Here is an 18,408-nt window from a genome sequence, read left to right as displayed (position 1 = left end):
CAACATGAAGAAGGAACTAAATAGTTTCTTTGACATCAACTTGGCGGTTGCCAAATCAGATTTCAATGAATCCCTCTTAGACTGTTACTTCCTCTTCTTTGAGAACTACACCCACCGAAGAGGAGGGCACTCCCTACACTCGTCAAAGGGAGAAGTCTGTGAGCATTCATGCCCTCTGCAAGAATACCAGAATTGATGGGGATCGAATTTGGTTTATTCATATGCTGGTCACTCTTACCAGGCCAAAGCCATATGGGTGACAGTGGAGTCAAGTCAAAATGAGGGTTGCTCCACCTGTCTGGTGGGTGGGGCTTGCAGGCCACATGACAAGCCACTAAGTTTACTTAGTTAAAAATTTAAACAGCCGATGGATTATATTGTGCGTAGAAACAAACTGTGTTGTGAATATTGAGGACCATGGGATGAGGGTTGGATCAACAAGACTTACTACCCACCAAGCTCATATTTCCTGGGTTGGTGATATGACAGGCAATCCCAAAAGAAAAAGGTACTGTATGTATATAATTTTTCATTAAAAATTGAAAGCTCGCACTTCTTAAGATATAAGCAGTGTGACCATGAGATAAGATTCCTTATAATACTGTACAGTATACATTTTACATATATCAGCACTTACCCAGATTCTCTAACAGGAAGACATTCGAAGATGGCAAAAGCCCTCATAAGCTGGTTTTCTTTTTCACAAGTATAAACACATTCTAAGGCAATAGTCATCATTTCTTCAGGAGACGATATAATCGGCGCTTGTTGATCGGGTCGTGAATGCTGGAGTTGGAAAAAAAAAAGAAATTGGAATATGTTTATATAACCCATTCAACATCAAGTATACAATTCAATAATAAAAATACTGTAATATTCCACAAACAAAGTGGCTCCTCAGTTCATTAAGACTTCAATTCATTATAACTTTTTATCAATCAGAAAGGCTTTTATGCATTTTTGGCTATGCTACATTCTTGGAAGTGTTCCCCTTTGTGCATGAATCCTTTGCACTAAATTCTTGAGAAAACAGATTAGCTTACAATAAAAACAATCTTACAGTTTGTGAAATTAGTCTTGGCTGTGATATACAGTATCTTGAACTTTCAAGTGCAGTCTTATAAATGACACAAGGGGTGCGAAGCAAAATATATACTACACACTACAGTACTGAATGAGGAGAGCTCAGGTGGAACCTTTTGGGAGGAAGATCAAGAGGGAGGTAGAGAATTAGATGATATGGAGAAGAGGACACCTTTGATAGAATGCAATGGAGAAGACGCATCAGAGAACCGACTCCTTAATGTAGGGATAACGGTGGGAAAGAAAAAAGACATTACTCAAGTTTATCTGCTTACAACTGATTGCGCCCAAGACTCCTTTCTTCTATTTCCCTTTGTTTCATCTATATGGTTATCATAATTAAGGGTGCTCTAGTATTAAATGCGATTATTTTATAAGCCTATACTAAAAACTTTTTTAACTAAAGATTCAAAGAATTTACATATCCTAATAAGAAAACAGTGTGTTTTTGTAACACAAAACTAGTTTTTCACACAAACTCAATCTCATATCTAGCCACACACATTGTCTTTGAATGTCCCAAAACTCAACCCTCCTTTGTCTAAAAAATAGGATAGTCTTAGGACACCTACCATCTAGGATTTTCAAGTACAGTACCTCATTATCAATTACATAGTTTGAAAATTAGGCTGTGAGAATTTCAGGACTGGGAGAAGAAAGCTCACATGAACAATGGATCTATTTGGCAAATAAGTTTTGTCCCATAAAAATTCAGCTTACTTCATCATAACCTCATAAATCACTTTCCCTTATCCCCAATTACTGTGGTAGTGCAAAGTCGCTGAATATTCAGAGAACATACATGTAAAATCCCTACAGGCACTTGGCACTTCGAGACCATTATCAGTCGCCGACAAAGGCTCTAAAAAGCACTAAAGGTTAAGGCAAGCAAAACTTTTAAGTGTAAAACAGGGGACCTTTACTTGACAAGTGTTTTCAGTATGGACCATGAACATATTTCAAGGAGATATCAGTTAGTAGCACCAGATATATAAATCTCAGGGAAGTCACTATTAATAAATTAAAGGTTTCAGTCCTGAAAAAAGTCAGTTTTTACCCAAAGACAAATCTTGACACACCATAAATATAGTCTTAAATGATAACAATCCATCCCTTGCCATAAGACAAATATTTTTACAATTGAAGAAAAGACAGACGTAATGTGCTTCTCAGGTAAATTTGTCGTCGAGAATCACGTAAACTTGCAACCCAGCAGGAGATTGAGGACAAGGCAGCCCCCTAGTTCTGAATCTTTCAAAGAACAAAGTCATCTACTATCTTCAACGGCCAGTACTTGGGAACAGACCTCAAATCCTTCCGCCTTGCTTGTTGTTGGGTGAAGGGTATCTCCCAAGGGAGTGTAATACGACTGTCTCCTCTGTCTTAAGCACCTTGACCAGGATAACCCCGAGTTATTCCCTAAAGGAATCAGGCTTGCTATAGCCTACCTTCACGTTGAGATGTTGCCGATACCTAGACACGTGAACAGCACTGGGCCCCTCAAAGGAACCACAGGGGCTGGAGGAAGAACTGGAGCACACAAGGTAGCCGTTGTGCTGCTACGCCTTTGATCTGAGGGAACACAAGTGCTCCCTGGAGACCCCAACATCGTTGTAGGAATATTAAAGAATTCACATGGTCTATCTGGTGATTGTACTTTCATGGGACCAGTTGTAGCCTGCAAAATAGCTTTCATGAGCTCTTGAAACCAAGAAGAGTTTCTCAAAAACAAGAGAGCAGCCATTTTTGACTTGTGTTCCTGGCTGAGGATAGCGTTCTGAATTATTGAAAGACCACCCTTCCCCTAGGGAACATAAGGATGATCATCCACAAGGCACCGTGGCGGAGCATGCTGAAGGGGGAATAAACTAATCACTTACAAAATCAGAGATGTTCCCAAACGAGTCGCGCTGAATTGAGCGAGCTGGAGTGAACACATCTGCAACTGTATTGTGTACAAGCCTGGGCTACGCACTGGCGCACTAACATTCATGAGAGCTCTCTTAGAGTTCACTGACAACATTGTACTTAGCGCTCGTCCAGGCAAGAATGAGCCCTCGCAGATGGTGGTGCACAAGGTAAGGCTACTTTGGTAGGGAACGTTTGTAAATGTTGCAAGCACTCGTACAAGGTGTGAGCCCAGAGGGCTGCACACTTGCAAGACTTGCAGATAATGGTAATGCCCAGGGGATACGGTGGAAAGCGCCTCTATCCCCAGGAAGCCTTAAGACAATGATCACCAAAAGGCTTCAAGGAGCCTAGCTCCGGATAGTTAGTGCGAGGTGATAACAAATCACGCACCCACTTACGAGCAACTTAAGGGGTGGATCACTCGAACGAGGACGACCTCGCGCAGCAGAAAGAGTATCCACCAGAGGACTCCGAAGGGACAGCAGGCTCTTAAGGTTGAGGTTCCAAGGAATCTCAAGCTGGGCGAACCCAGCGTGCTGAGCAGCCTCAGCTCGCACACTCACCCGGGGAGGTGAGTGCACTAGACTGGAATCCCAATGAGAATTAACCTGCAGAACCTCAGGTGGAAGAGAAACTGAGGAAGACGTCTCTGCCTCCGGAAGAAGCTGAACGGGAAGAGGCTGGTGGGAGATCACTAACCGTGGGAGAAATAAGTCGGGATTTTTTATACCTCGGAGATGACCCCAAAGGCAGTGAATCCCTTTTAGATTTCTTCCTACACCTATTGTACTGTTCTCATAAGGAGTATGGCCACTCCAGACACATGTTTTTTGTATGGGTGTTCAAATTTAAGGCAATTACAGTTTACCACATATTGAAAGAGAATAAAATATCCCATCCACTTCACAGAATTAAGCCACAATACTTTCTACAAGGAGTATATATGGCCTAGCAACAATTCTGTTACGAAGAGTATACAGTACCTGATAACAGCCAGGCAATGAAGTTTGAATGATTTTTTTCATCAGCAGGAAATGAGAAATCCCGGTAAATGCACATTTTACTGGTAATTATTCATAGAACTTTTTCTTATAAGTATGCATACTTTAGAGGTAATTATTCATAAAACTATTCTTATAAGTACTATACTTTAAATAGTGAAGTGTTTATATAATTTCAATTTCAGAATTAAAACTTAATTAAAACAATCCATATACTTAACAAAACATGATGAAGTTCTCACCTGTAAAATCTTCAAAGGAAGTCCAAGATCATCTTTTGCAGTAGTTACAATATAGTCGTGTAACAGCTTCTTCGCACTTCCAGGTTTCCACTTATCACATCGAGTAAGAAATGGGATGAGCCACCTGCGAATGTTCTGGATGTATGTTTCTGGCGTGCTCTGTTTAGTAAGAGAAAGGGCAATCATACATCACAAGCTAGTCCCAATGCAAAATAAATATACTTATATCATACCCCCTGTTGTAAAAACAAAATTAGTACAATCGAGCTTCTATATTATTAACCCTTTTACCCCCAGGCTATTTGGAAATTTCCAACCCTTAACCCCCAGGGTGTTATTTTTTCCCCAGCACATTTTGCAGTATATTTTTTTTAAATTGCTCTAACAGCCTTAATTTTTGTCATAGAGAGGTCAGGTTGGTCTCATTCTCTTGTAAAATGCCTGAATTTTCTCAAAAAAATATAAAAAATATGAAAAAAAAAATATTTATAGCATTTTTTTGCAAGGACGTACCGGTACGTCAATGGAGGTAAAGGGATGGCTTTTGTGAAACGTACCAGTACGTCCTTTGGGGGTTAAAGGGTTAAAAAAGCTAACTACATAAATCATATCCACTCTACTGAAGGAAAAATATAATGTAATACAGTAACTACTGTATTACTTCAAATATAATACAGAACAGTAACTATAATATCAAATCTATTTTCTTACAAACATCAAAGCCAGATATTAAATCATTTGAAACCTAGGTATTTTCTGTGTAACTTATATCAAGTGGTGGACTTAATAAAAGACCCCTTTCATATCATCATGAATCCAATTGACTTTGGCTCAATTAAAAACAAGTGTCTTTGTTTGCAAGATTATTTTCTTTTCCTGTTGCATTCAGTGTATATTAAAATGCCTTTTCATCAGGGATGTTTATAAAATAAATAAATGGTTGCTTAATCAAAACACCATTTTAAATCCAATTACAAAACTCAGGTGATCATTTAAAACAATCTTAAAGATTCCCCTTAACCCTTTTACCCCCAGGCTATTTGGAAATTTCCAACCCTTATCCCCCAGGGGGTTATTTTTTTCCCAGCACATTTTGCAGTATATATATTTTTTTTAATTGCTCTAACAGCCTTAATTTTTGTCATAGAGAGGTCAGGTAGGTCTCATTCTCTTGGAAAATGCCTGAATTTTCTCAAAAAATTATAAAAAATATGAAAATTTTTATAGCATTTTTTTGCAAGGACGTACTGGTACGTCCATGGGGGTAAAGGGATGGCTTTTGTGAAACGTACCAGTACGTTCTTTGGGGGTAAAAGGGTTAACAAAGGTACTGCATTATAAACTAATTATACACTCCATTCAACCATTCTTTTTTAACAATATATATGAATTGACATAGAACTTTGTTCTGGAATCCCAACGTACCGTTGACATCAGCTGCACAATCTTCTGAGAATCATCAAGACTAGTGAAGGTGTCAAGAGTCATGGAGTAAAGGCCTGCTTCATACACCAACACTTCTAAAGTATCTAGAGTATCATGAAGCTCCTCAAGATTCTGAAAAAATACAAAGTATACAGTATTGTAAAACCTTTACATATTTCAATTTAAATATGAAGGCAATAAAGAGTTCTCTTTTTCTCAATAAAGAGCTCTCTTTTTCTCAATAAAGAGTTCTCTTTTTCTCAATAGAGTTCTCTTTTTCTCAATAAAGAGTTCTCTTTTTCTCAATAAAGAGTTCTCTTTTTCTCAATAAAGAGTTCTCTTTTTCTCAACCATATCAAGATTATGAATAGAATACATTAATAAAATCCTCCGAGTTAATGCCTACATAAACAGATGGCAACTTATAAATGTAAAAAATATTGTAATTCCTGCATTAAAAAAGGAGCATGTCTAATGTATGAAAACCTACAAAAATAAAATGGCAACCTATGGCATGATGTAAAACACTTCAAGTTAAATGCTAAATATAAAATGATTAACATTGGCATAACGTAAAAACCCACATAATATTTCTTAAAAAAGGCAACCGATGATCTGGTGGACACACCAAGTTAATTCCTTAACTAAAAATGGCAATCAATGGCAAAGAGTAAGAACTCATAGTCAATGCTTGAAGTTAGAAAATATCTTTGAAATAATAAAAAGTAATCTCTGGCATGGTATGGAAAGGCAACTTCTCGAGTTGTTTAAAAACTAGTGCATTTGCTAAAATAAGCAGCCTTTACAGTTTAGTAAATGAAAGCCTTCAAATTAATCCCTGCTTAAAAACACCAACTTTAAGAGAGGCACATAAGCCATCAAGTCAAAGCATAAACCACATAAAAGATGGCAAATTCTGGCAATGCTTAAAACCTTCAAGATAATAAATTTTAAAAATGATCGTTTCTGGCACGACATGCAAGACTATATGTTAATGCCTAAATAATTACAAATATCAAACATACACCATAATAGTGTATGCGACCCGTCAAAAAATGATGGCTAAATATTTATGTAGATATGCACACACTTGCATCCCACTCTCACCAGGGTATGACCACTTCCTCTCCCCAACCCAAGGGACGGGGTGAGCTGAAAGTGACCGATATTTGTTAACATATTTATGTATATAGCCATACACTTGCTCTTTATTATATAGATGACCTACTTTAACCCTTTTACCCCCAGGCTATTTGGAAATTTCCAACCCTTAACCCCAAGGGGTTATTTTTTTCCTAGCACATTTTGCAGTATATTTTTTTTAAATTGCTCTAACAGCCTTAATGCTATTTTTATAGCATTTTTTTGCAAGGACGTACCAGTACGTCCATGGGGGTAAAGGGATGGCTTTTGTGAAACGTACCAGTACATCCTTTGGGGGTAAAATGTTACTGTCTATACCTCACTACCCCAGTGAAAGTTACTTCTAGTCAAAAGTAGAAAACATTATGTAAAAAATACATATGAATCCTTATAGTCTAAGAGCAACTTATTAGGATGATCTTTACAGTATATGGATGTGTTATCACAGGTACGTTTCCAAAGGTCACTATAGCTATTGCTCAAGCTACAAGTCAAATAGGCTGTTATTAGCGAGGGATCTTCATGACCTATGTCCTGCCTGTAAAGGAAACCAATACAACTGAGTGGACATTTTGGAAGGATTTAATATTCTAACTGATGCTAGGACATTAAAGAAAGAACAAGAGAATCTTGACACAGAAAGAGGGAGTTTAGCGCAAGTAATTTAGAACAGAGCTCTGATGAGTTGCTTTCTCCCTGTCTCGATGCATTAATTTCATGTCAGAGGTAGTCCAGGTAATGGAGATTGAGAGATACATGTAGTATGCTTTCTAGTCCCATTAAATTGAGATCAGAATGTAAATAAGAAATTCATCCTATGAGAACCAAGATGTCTTTATTCCTGCACAGATGCAGGCTAAAATGTCTAAACTTATGAAGTTGAATTCACCTTCACATTCTCATGCTGAATCAATAGTCAACCAAAATTTCTTATACTGCGGTAGAGGTTCCCAAGTCCTTCAGATGGAGATATTTTAGGTGTAAATTCTAGTTTCTGGAAGCGTCATTAAGTATACTGTGGCAATACCACATTGGGTCCAGATCGTACCAGAAAACTTGCTCTAAAAGCTTTTACGGCATGACCAAAATGGGCACTTTAAAGGAAACCAATCAGGATGCAGGATATCAAAAACTCCTTATATGGCGGTGTCATAATTAGTTCCACTCAAGTACAAGTATGTAAGCTGAGAGGAAAGAGATATGAACAAGATAGGAAAAAAAAAGAAGAAAACCAATCCTCCATCGAGATATTTTGTTAACACTATTTTCCAACCCCTTCCCTCTGATCTTCAATACCTTGAATTAATCTATGCCATTGAAAGCTAAAGGAGCAGCAACATTAATTTTCTTTGTAATCGAGTTTGTAAATAAACATGTGCTATTTTGTATGTAAGTTTTTTATATCAATTTTACAGATTTCAAATGCGGTTGTCGAACCGTTTTTGTTAGATTGAAAGAACCTGTAATGATTCTGAGATTGTAATAAGCACAACACCAACAAAACTTGGCTGGTTAAGTTTGTATTAGAATACACTGTCATGTCGTATTTGTCATTATCCCGGTTATAAACAACTAACTAGTCAAGCCTTCTCTGGATTTCCCCCTGAACTAAACATCTGTTTCATTAGCACAGTAACTTTTAAATATACTTTCCTTATGAGGAATAGTTGGACAATCACACTCCTCACAACAATTCTAATCACAGTACTTTTCATATAAAATAATTACTAACAAATCCAGAGGAAGGCAATTCAGAATGCAATAAAACTTATCACAATTTGGAAAAGGGGTACGTCGAGCTGTGAAGCTAGCGACTGAGAAACCGAAATAACAGGCCCTGGTGCTTTGCTTCTTGCCATTAACTGCTAGCATGTTTCATAACTTTACAAGATTTAAAAGAGGCATAGTTTCTATTTAAAGGAAAGACAATAGGACGTATTTTTGGGGGGGGTTAAGCATTGATATCCCAAGCTTCTAGAGAAGAAGCAATATGAACATTAGGCAAGTACAAAAATAAAAAAAAAAAGATTACTAAAATTCCATTTCTCATTCTGTAAATGTGGAATCAGATAATAGTCCACGACTCGCATTTACTCACCTCAAGTATTATTAGAACTTCCTCAAATTTTACAGACACGTATACTGTACAGTTAAATAGAATAAAACCTAAGGCAGATTTATCATTGACAAAGCTAAAATATTTGCCATTACTAAAATGATAAATTATGCAAAATATCTGAACAAAAATTTAATACAATAAATTTTGAATCCCTTCTTGCTACATGACAAAAGAAATGCAGTACATAAATATTCTCACCTCAACATTTCTTTCCCGACCAAGCTTAAGCAAATCTAATGCAGCATCTACAAAATGACTAAATTTCTCGATCTCCCGAGCTCGCTCTTGGTACCATAGGCTAATTGTTTCTGCAGTGACATTTAAGCCTTGGAACTTTCTTAACTCAGGATTTTCTTTGTACAAAAACTCGGCAGGGTCCTCTGTATCTTCTTTTACCGCTTCCCTATTGGAGAAAAAGGGTCTAGTTCAGCACAAATTTATTAATACAAATATTTTACACAACTTTCAAAAAGCAGTTCCTATACCCTGAAAAATATCTTGCTTATCTGATAGGTTCATGCTCATATCAAGACCAGTTAGGCATGAAATAGGTATCTTTCAAATAGGAGCAGCTAAAATAATTTTTCCCAATAAAGATGCTCTTCACCTACAGGAGTCTTAACTTGGTAAGTCATCACACATTAATTCAACAATAGATAAACTCAAGCAACACAATGCATGCAACCACGGGTTTGGTAGAAGGATACCACCCGGCTAGTTAAATGTCAACGTTTACTCTAAATATCTCAAGATTTCTGATTTTCCATCACTCCTAGTCTTGCCCCTTCAGTGAAGTATTGACTTTATATGGAGGTTTAAGGAAATAAGAGTGCTTCACTATACAAACACAGTGTCACTTTTTAGAATAGAAACTAAGAGATCGGCACTCCCTATTTGTGGTTGATCAACAAGTGAAATTCCACTTATTTTTTTCATAACTACATCATAGTTATGAAAAAATATAAGCAAAATTTCACTGGCATGGAGTGTGCGAGTTGCATAGAAAAATTTAAAGCAAGCAGTGTTCATAATCGGCCAGCAGGACTGCACAACAATTGAAAGGTATCAAAGTGAAAAAGGTAGATCAATTTAAATATTTAGGATCATCTATAAAAAGTGATGGGGGGTGTGATGGGGGAGGTGTAGAGGAGGATTCAAGCTGAGTGGAATGGCTCTAACAGTATGGTTTGGAGACTGTATTGAAGCAAGAAGCAGAGATGGAAGTTGCAGAAACTAAAATATTGAGGTTCTCCCTGTGAGTAATGAGGAAGGATAAGTAAGAAATAAACTAGAGGAACTGCACATGTCTATCTGTTTAGAAAAAAAGGGAAAGCAAGACTAAAGGTGGCTTGGGCAAGTGAAGAGAAGGGAGGAAGAGTATGTCGGGAAGAGAAAACTAAGCATGAACCCACCAGGTAAGAGGAGGAGAGGAAAGCCTAAGAGGAAATATATCAGGTGTGGTGTAAGACAAAAGAATATCAGCAAGTCTGAAAGGGAAGGCCTATAAGGTAGTGGCAAGAACAGTTATGCTGTATGGTTTGGAGACTGTATTGAAGCAAGAAGCAGAGATGTAAGTTGCAGAAACTTAAAATATTGAGGTTCTCCCTGTGAGTAATGAGGAAGGATAAGTAAGAAATAAACTAGAGGAACTGCACATGTCTATCTGTTTAGAAAAAAAGGGAAAGCAAGACTAAAGGTGGTTTGGGCAAGTGAAGAGAAGGGAGGAAGAGTATGTCGGGAAGAGAAAACTAAGCATGAACCCACCAGGTAAGAGGAGGAGAGGAAAGCCTAAGAGGAAATATATCAGGTGTGGTGTAAGACAAAAGAATATCAGCAAGTCTGAAAGGGAAGGCCTATAAGGTAGTGGCAAGAACAGTTATGCTGTATGGTTTGGAGACTGTATTGAAGCAAGAAGCAGAGATGGAAGTTGCAGAAACTAAAATATTGAGGTTCTCCCTGTGAGTAATGAGGAAGGATAAGTAAGAAATAAACTAGAGGAACTGCACATGTCTATCTGTTTAGAAAAAAAGGGAAAGCAAGACTAAAGGTGGTTTGGGCAAGTGAAGAGAAGGGAGGAAGAGTATGTCGGGAAGAGAAAACTAAGCATGAACCCACCAGGTAAGAGGAGGAGAGGAAAGCCTAAGAGGAAATATATCAGGTGTGGTGTAAGACAAAAGAATATCAGCAAGTCTGAAAGGGAAGGCCTATAAGGTAGTGGCAAGAACAGTTATGCTGTATGGTTTGGAGACTGTATTGAAGCAAGAAGCAGAGATGGAAGTTGCAGAAACTAAAATATTGAGGTTCTCCCTGTGAGTAATGAGGAAGGATAAGTAAGAAATAAATTAGAGGAACTGCACATGTCTATCTGTTTAGAAAAAAGGGGAAGCAAGACTAAAGGTGGTTTGGGCAAGTGAAGAGAAGGGAGGAAGAGTATGTCGGGAAGAGAAAACTAAGCATGAACCCACCAGGTAAGAGGAGGAGAGGAAAGCCTAAAAGGAAATTTAAAGATCCACTGAGAGAAGATGTGAGAGCAGTTGACATGACAAAAGTAGGAATCAGTGGATAGTAGATGGGGTTAGATGATCCACCACGACCCCTGAATGGAAGAAGTCGTAAGAAATAGTAGTAGTCATGAGTGTGTTATAAACATGAATGTCTCCCTGGTAGAGATTTTCACCAATTCAGGAGTAGCAGAATGCTTCTCTTGCACTATGTGGATGGCAGTATAGCAAGAGCCATCTGCTAAGTACAGTAATACCTTGGGTTACAATTAACTCGAATTGAGCAAATTAGGATACTGTACGAGCTTACAAATTTCAATTGGGTTACGAGCATTGCATCAATATGATTAAAAAATTTCGCTGTACAGGCATCACTTGTGGACAAAAGCACAATAATACCTTTGTCTTGGAGCAATTATTTCTCTCCATGCGCACATTTTTTGTGCTCAAGTACTAGCACACAATTTGCAGAAAACAGTCAAGCAGTACCCAGAGACCATCAATGCAATGTGCATATGCTATTTACACAATTCCCCCCCCCCCCATAGCTCGGAAGAGTTTCCTGATCGCTGATTGGTTGGACAAGATAATTCTAACCAATCAGCGATCAGGAAACTTTTCCGAGCTAAAAGGGCACCGCTGCGAGTCGGTGCAAATCTGCCACGCTAAAAGAAATGGACTGTAGTAATATGGTCTTCCCGTAATTATTCACTTACTTGAAACTAAAAAAACCAGCAAGCAGCTCTCTGCTAGTAAAGGCAGAAAAATTAGAGCTATAGAGCAATTAAATAACAGTTATAAAAACTATTTAGAGAAATCAGGAAAATAAAGAGCTTAGTGCTGGTGAACAAGTAGTAAACTAAAAGATAAGGTTTCACTGATACTTTTGTTATTCTCAATATTATCACCCGTTCAATAAAAAATCAAATATAAATAAAAACTAATCAAATTTGGAAACAACACAGTAATACTCAACTGTTCAGCAAGTCTAAAAAGTCTCTGGGAACTTCACCAATTAGTAGAAACACAGAACTCGTTTAACCTTTGTGGGCCTAACAACCTATATGTGTATTTGACAAATCTACTTGGATTTGCCCGATCTTCATCTTTTTTTCTTTTAAAAAACTATAGAATCTTGGATTTCAGGTTATAGGCTATGTGAAAGTAACAAGTAATGAAATTAATTTATCATTACTTTTAAAATGTGTTAACAACATTAATTAAGGTATCAAAAATTATTTGGCAACCTGTCACAAATAACCACTGGCCATAATTACCTTTTGTTTAATTTCTTTTAAGTGCTAATATGCCTTACTGTATAGAAAATAAGAAATAAAAATTATACATTTCCCACAGAACTTGTCTTTTTCACTACCATTCATACTATCTTAACCCTTTTACCCCCAGGGGATTTGGAACTTTCCAACCCTTAACCCCCAGGGGTTATTTTTTTTCAAGCACATTTTTCAGTAGGTTTTTTTTAAATTGCTCTAACAGCCTTAATTTTCGTCATAGAGGGGTCAGGTTGGTCTCATTCTCTTGGAAAATGCCTGAAGTTTCTCAAAAATTTATCTAAAATATGCAAAAGAAAATGTAAATAGCAATTTTTTGCAAGGACGTACCGGTACGTCCATGGGGGTAAAGGGATGAGTTTTGTGAAACGTACCGGTACGTCCATGGGGGTAAAGGGATGAGTTTTGTGAAACGTACCGGTACGTCCATGGGGGTAAAGGAATGAGTTTTGTGAAACGTACCGGTACGTCCATGGGGGTAAAGGGATGAGTTTTGTGAAACGTACCGGTACGTCCATGGGGGTAAAGGGATGAGTTTTGTGAAACGTACCGGTACGTCCATGGGGGTAAAGGGATGAGTTTTGTGAAACGTACCGGTACGTCCATGGGGGTAAAGGGATGAGTTTTGTGAAACGTACCGGTACGTCCATGGGGGTAAAGGGATGAGTTTTGTGAAACGTACCAGTACGTCCTTTGGGGGTAAAAGGGTTAATTAGTCCTTTGTAATATTTAAAGACTTATCTTACAGTATTTAAATTTATGAATAATTAAACATTAATATACAGTACCTGCATTCTGGCTCTTCACACCAGTCATCATCACGGAGTTGCTCTTGTTCCCAACAAAAGACTTCACTACCTTCGCATTCTGGCAGCAAAGACCTTAAAAATAAGAAAATTCTATTAAATCAAGAATGAAAAGTGTACAACAAATGAATGATTGAATAAAAATGATGAAATAATGAAAGGATTTACTCTATTTAATCATTTGTTTATTTAGTATAACTACATTTTCACATAGCACTAATAAATCCTGTAAGATGGTATGGTATGTAGTGTAATTAATAGTGTCCCCTTAAGACCATCTAACTTTACAGGTAGTGTCCCTAATTAGCTATGAGAGTACAATTCAAATTTATCTTGAGCTTCAAGATATGAGGAGGAAACCTTTATAAAAAAAAAAAAAAAAAAGATAAAAATTATATATATATATATATATAATATATATATATATATATATATATATATATAATTGAATGGGAAGGAATTTTAGCAGCAGCAGTTCAATATTGAACCATGTTGGCGTTCTATGGACATTACCCTATAGAGGTTGCTTGGTTTTAGATCCTAAAGTAGCTGTTGGCAATGTGATATTTTGATTTTTTATGTCCAATAATTCTATAGTTCTCTTTTTCAATATTTCAAATACCCAGTAGGAGCCCTATATTTCAAACAGTATTTTAAGTTTTCATTAATTTAGATCAGTTGAGTTAAGAACTTAATGATTTTATGCAGTTATATTTCAATTCTGACCTACCTCTTTCTTTAACTAGTATTTTACCTCCATAAGAGTGGGGGTCAAAAATATGAACATAAGGAGAGGTTCATAGAAATAAATGAAAGTTTAATAATAAAATTAGTTATTTCTATAATTCCATAATGTTTATATATATTCCCATTCTCCTCCCAACTAGCTTATGATATCAAGATGTAGAGAATACTTCATACGTCAGAACTGAATCACAAAGAACTCTTTGTGCTAATTGCAATGCATTGTCAGTGTGTTTCATTACTTTACTATGGGCAGGCATCTATAGAAAGGATAGAAAATGGGTAAATTCTTCATAAATTTTGGGAGTAAACATTGATAAACCAAGCTTCCGGTGAAGAAGCAATATGGACATCAGGTGAGCATACAAATAAATTATCAAAATTCTGTTTAATTGCTAATAATATTTTCACTGATAACAATAGTATCTAGTATCTTGACCTAAAACATACTTTTGAAAGGCTCTTGAAAGTGTCATAGGTATATCGCCTATAACAAACATTTATATAATAATCATACAATGATCAAAACACACTAAAGTTAATACTGAAGATACTCACAATATACCTCACACTGTATAAATAATTACCAGTAGGGTGAATAAAAACACTGCCTCCAAATAACTAAGATACATTGGAAATACTGGATTTAATCAAAGAAACCTCTTATTATTACATATTCTTATGTTTTATAAAAATTTTAAAAAATCTTAAATTTTTTACCTGTATTCAAATGGCCCCATAGTGGCTGGGAAATTTGATAAAATGGCTAGCTGGTGGGGTAGGGTTTCATTTCCATGATATGTAAACATGGCATCTACACCACGCCAGTCGTAACCCCGAGCAAACTCTACCGCAGCAGAAACAGCAGACTGACTTCGGAACTTGTCAAAGAAAGTTGCATCATAGTGTTCTGGTGCAATATGAGCACCTCCAAGGAGAACCTAGAAATTACATAATTGATAAATAAAGAACTTTTAAAAATGTAGTATTTCATAACAAAAAAAAACTTTTTCATAAAAATCATAATTTCATACCATATCAAGTCGAAACTTCTTTCATCTTACCTCATAGGTTGCCAAACGATCCAAATACATAAGGAGTTTCTGTCGAGCTCTTATTACTTTCTTCTGCTCACTATTTAGATTTTTAAAGTCAATCTGCAAGATAAAAGTTTTGTCACTTTGAAATCCTCTAATGTACGATGCATTTTTCAAAAGAACATTACACCATCTACTGTAGAGACATTTATAAAAAAAGGGGTATATTAATTGTTAAAACATTAGTAGTTATACACCTAAAACCATGACAGGTAACTAATGTTACAGATGGCAAAACTTCGATCATTATGTTCTTCTCAACCTACTAAGGGATGAGTATCACACTGTATAACAAAAATGGGTTTTTGACAGTATTGTATTAGCATGAATAACTTTGTAGCAGTATAAGAGACAACCAATTGTTAATCTAGAAAATAATTTGTTCATCTTCAAAACCTCACACTTATCAAAAAAATCAAATACAGTGATACCTCTGGATACGAATGTTTCTGCTTACGAAAAATTCAGGGAACGAAAAGCGATACAAATATTTTTATGCCCCAGTATACGAACAAATTTTCAGGATACGAAAAGCTTACGAGATCCCAACTCGTCGCCGAGAGTACAGTACCTTTTTTTTCAGGGTATCAACCCTTAATTTAGGTGTACAGGTAACAATACACCTTCACTGATCCAAATGCTTTACATACAGTACCGTAACTTTTATACAGTAGTAAAGAAAACGGACCGTTTTCTTAGGGCTTGGAGGGGATAACTAGGCTATAACTACATTATTGAATAATCTCATGGTGGTTTCTGGAATGGATTAGGCTGTTTTTAACGGTTGGGTTAATTATTGAATGATAGAAATAGCTGCATTGCATGTTTATTACTACAGTTTAGCGTGTTTATGAAAGAAAAGGTGTCTTTTTGTAAGGCTTGGAACGGATTAGGCTATTTACATGTAAAACGCGACTCAGGATACGAAAAAATCATACGAAACCGTATCCTGAACGGATTACTTTCGTATGCTGAGGCATCACTGTACTTAGAACATTATAACTACAAAACCAATTTTTTTTGCCAATATTTCACCTGAGTCAGTAGTTCGTGTCGTCTTTTTAGCTCCTTAGCTTCTCTTTCTTGAACCCTGACCTCATATTCAGTAGGATCGATATCCAATCCATCATCATATATCAAGTCTGAATCACAGTAGATGAACTCCCCTTTGTCTTCACCCTCACCAATTGCGATGATTGCCTGAAAAAACGATAATTTAATTGCAAACAATCCCTATCAATATGATATACGGATTTAAGTAAACAAATGAAAAGTAAACTAAAAACACAAAAAATTAATGTACAGTATATGTACGTAAATAATTTTTGCTAATCAATAAGTATCATTAATAAAGTGTAATACAGTATTACATTTATACTAAAGGATTAAAATTGTAGCAGACATATTTCTTTAATTATGTCAATAATTTTTAGCCCAACTGTAATCTTTTTGACTAGTTAGTAATGTCTTCACGAAAGCTATAAATTCACATTGATAATTAGATTTATATTGTATCACTTAATTCAATACAACATAAACACTATAAACTGTCAAAAAATATTCCTTGAATATCCCTCGATTATTACTACAGATAAAAAAGCTAAAATCCACATTACCTCAAGGTCAGTTCCACGAAGACCATACAACAATAATTCACGAGCAGCATCAATGTTTTCAGGCACCCTTTTAATGCACTCATCAAGCACCCAGGATCTTTTATGAACTTTAGCCAGGTAATCTTGTATAGAAGCTACAGTGACAGAAGTCCTTCTCCATTGTTGTTGGTAAACTTGGTCACAGTCGAGGCTACAGATAATCATAAAATTTGGAATGAATGTAGGAATTTAAGCTAAATATTTGTTCTTGGGCATATGCAGCCAGTCAGTGCTTTAAAGTGAGTATGAATATCTACACATACCGTATATAACAAAATTTTATTCATACCAGCTAAAAATCAAGTTCTATTTAAATTCGAGAAAAAAAACTATTACAACTAATGTTAGGAATCATCAATAAGTATGTACTCTACTTTACTTGTGTAAGGCATCAAGCCTTTATAAAAATGTTATTTTGATAATAAAATAAATTTTTGAATATACTTACCCAGTGATTATATAGCTGCAACTCTGTTGCCCGACAGACAACTCTACGGTAAAAACGCGCCAGCAATCGCTACACAATTGCGGGTGTGCCCAACAGCGCCATCTGTCGTCCAGATACCCAGTACTCAATGTAAACAAAGACTCAATTTTCTCCTCGTCCCACTGCGTCTCTATTGGGGAGGAAGGGAGGGTCCTTTAATTTATAATCACCGGGTAAGTATATTCAAAAATTTATTTTCTGGGCTCAATCCCTGTGCCGCGCAGTGAATTAGCCCTTCAGGCAGTGACCGAAGATAAGCCTTTGCCACAACTCCGGGAGACAGATCCTACATCTCTGCTGTTCCCATCAGATAATGAATGTTGGCTTAACATTCAATCGACATTCACTTCTGGTAAGCTATCCGCGGACTGTGCATCGACGCAATTCAGTGAACGCCTCCCAAGACTACCTGAAACCTTAATCCGACTCGAGTTCGAGTCCCGGTCTAGGTTTAGCCGGAGCCTCAACATCTCGACTATGGCGGAGATGTTTTCTCTTACTTATGACGAGGAACACTCTTTTAAAGTTATGACTAAAGCCACCCTGCAATCTTTGTTAGCAGACTGCTACGACTTCTTGGTGACCAAAAGACGTTGCCGTAAGCATGTCTTATCTGAAGCCACTATCCGCCATGAGCCAAATAAGCTCATTAAAGCCTCTGCTTGGGGTCCGGACCTTTTCCCGGAGGACATGGTCAACTCGGTATTGAGCGAAGCTGCCAGAGTGAACCAGAGCCTCAAAGTCCGTTGGGGTCTCACTCCCAAACGGAAGTTCGAACAATCGAGCATTCACTCCCGGGGCAGAAAAAGGCTACGCCCTTATAGCTCTACCCAATTCCGCCAACCTATTCAAGTAGTCCAGTCGGCCCCGGTCTCTCAGGGCATCCAACCCTCCACCTCCAA

At 36.9% G+C, this 18,408-nt stretch overlaps 1 protein-coding gene across 1 annotated transcript in view; it reads right to left on the bottom strand.

Moving 5' to 3' along the window:
- Nucleotides 1–633: 633 nt before the first annotated feature.
- The window catches only part of LOC137658262 (NBAS subunit of NRZ tethering complex-like), an 85,453-nt gene continuing 67,678 nt past the window's right edge, over nucleotides 634–18,408 (bottom strand). The window contains exons 11-19 of the mRNA XM_068392938.1: nucleotides 16,981–17,170; nucleotides 16,400–16,564; nucleotides 15,332–15,424; nucleotides 14,988–15,208; nucleotides 13,506–13,598; nucleotides 9,123–9,327; nucleotides 5,663–5,794; nucleotides 4,238–4,396; nucleotides 634–786 (exon numbers count right to left, since the gene is read on the bottom strand). Coding sequence (XP_068249039.1) covers nucleotides 634–786; nucleotides 4,238–4,396; nucleotides 5,663–5,794; nucleotides 9,123–9,327; nucleotides 13,506–13,598; nucleotides 14,988–15,208; nucleotides 15,332–15,424; nucleotides 16,400–16,564; nucleotides 16,981–17,170 — 1,411 coding nt within the window. The remainder of the gene's footprint in view (nucleotides 787–4,237; nucleotides 4,397–5,662; nucleotides 5,795–9,122; nucleotides 9,328–13,505; nucleotides 13,599–14,987; nucleotides 15,209–15,331; nucleotides 15,425–16,399; nucleotides 16,565–16,980; nucleotides 17,171–18,408) is intronic.

The sequence above is a fragment of the Palaemon carinicauda genome, chromosome 1, assembly GCF_036898095.1.
Source record: "Palaemon carinicauda isolate YSFRI2023 chromosome 1, ASM3689809v2, whole genome shotgun sequence".
Classification (NCBI taxonomy): Eukaryota; Metazoa; Arthropoda; class Malacostraca; order Decapoda; family Palaemonidae; genus Palaemon; species Palaemon carinicauda.
Note: the sequence above shows the minus strand (reverse complement) of the source record. Positions and strands in the feature narration are given on the sequence as shown.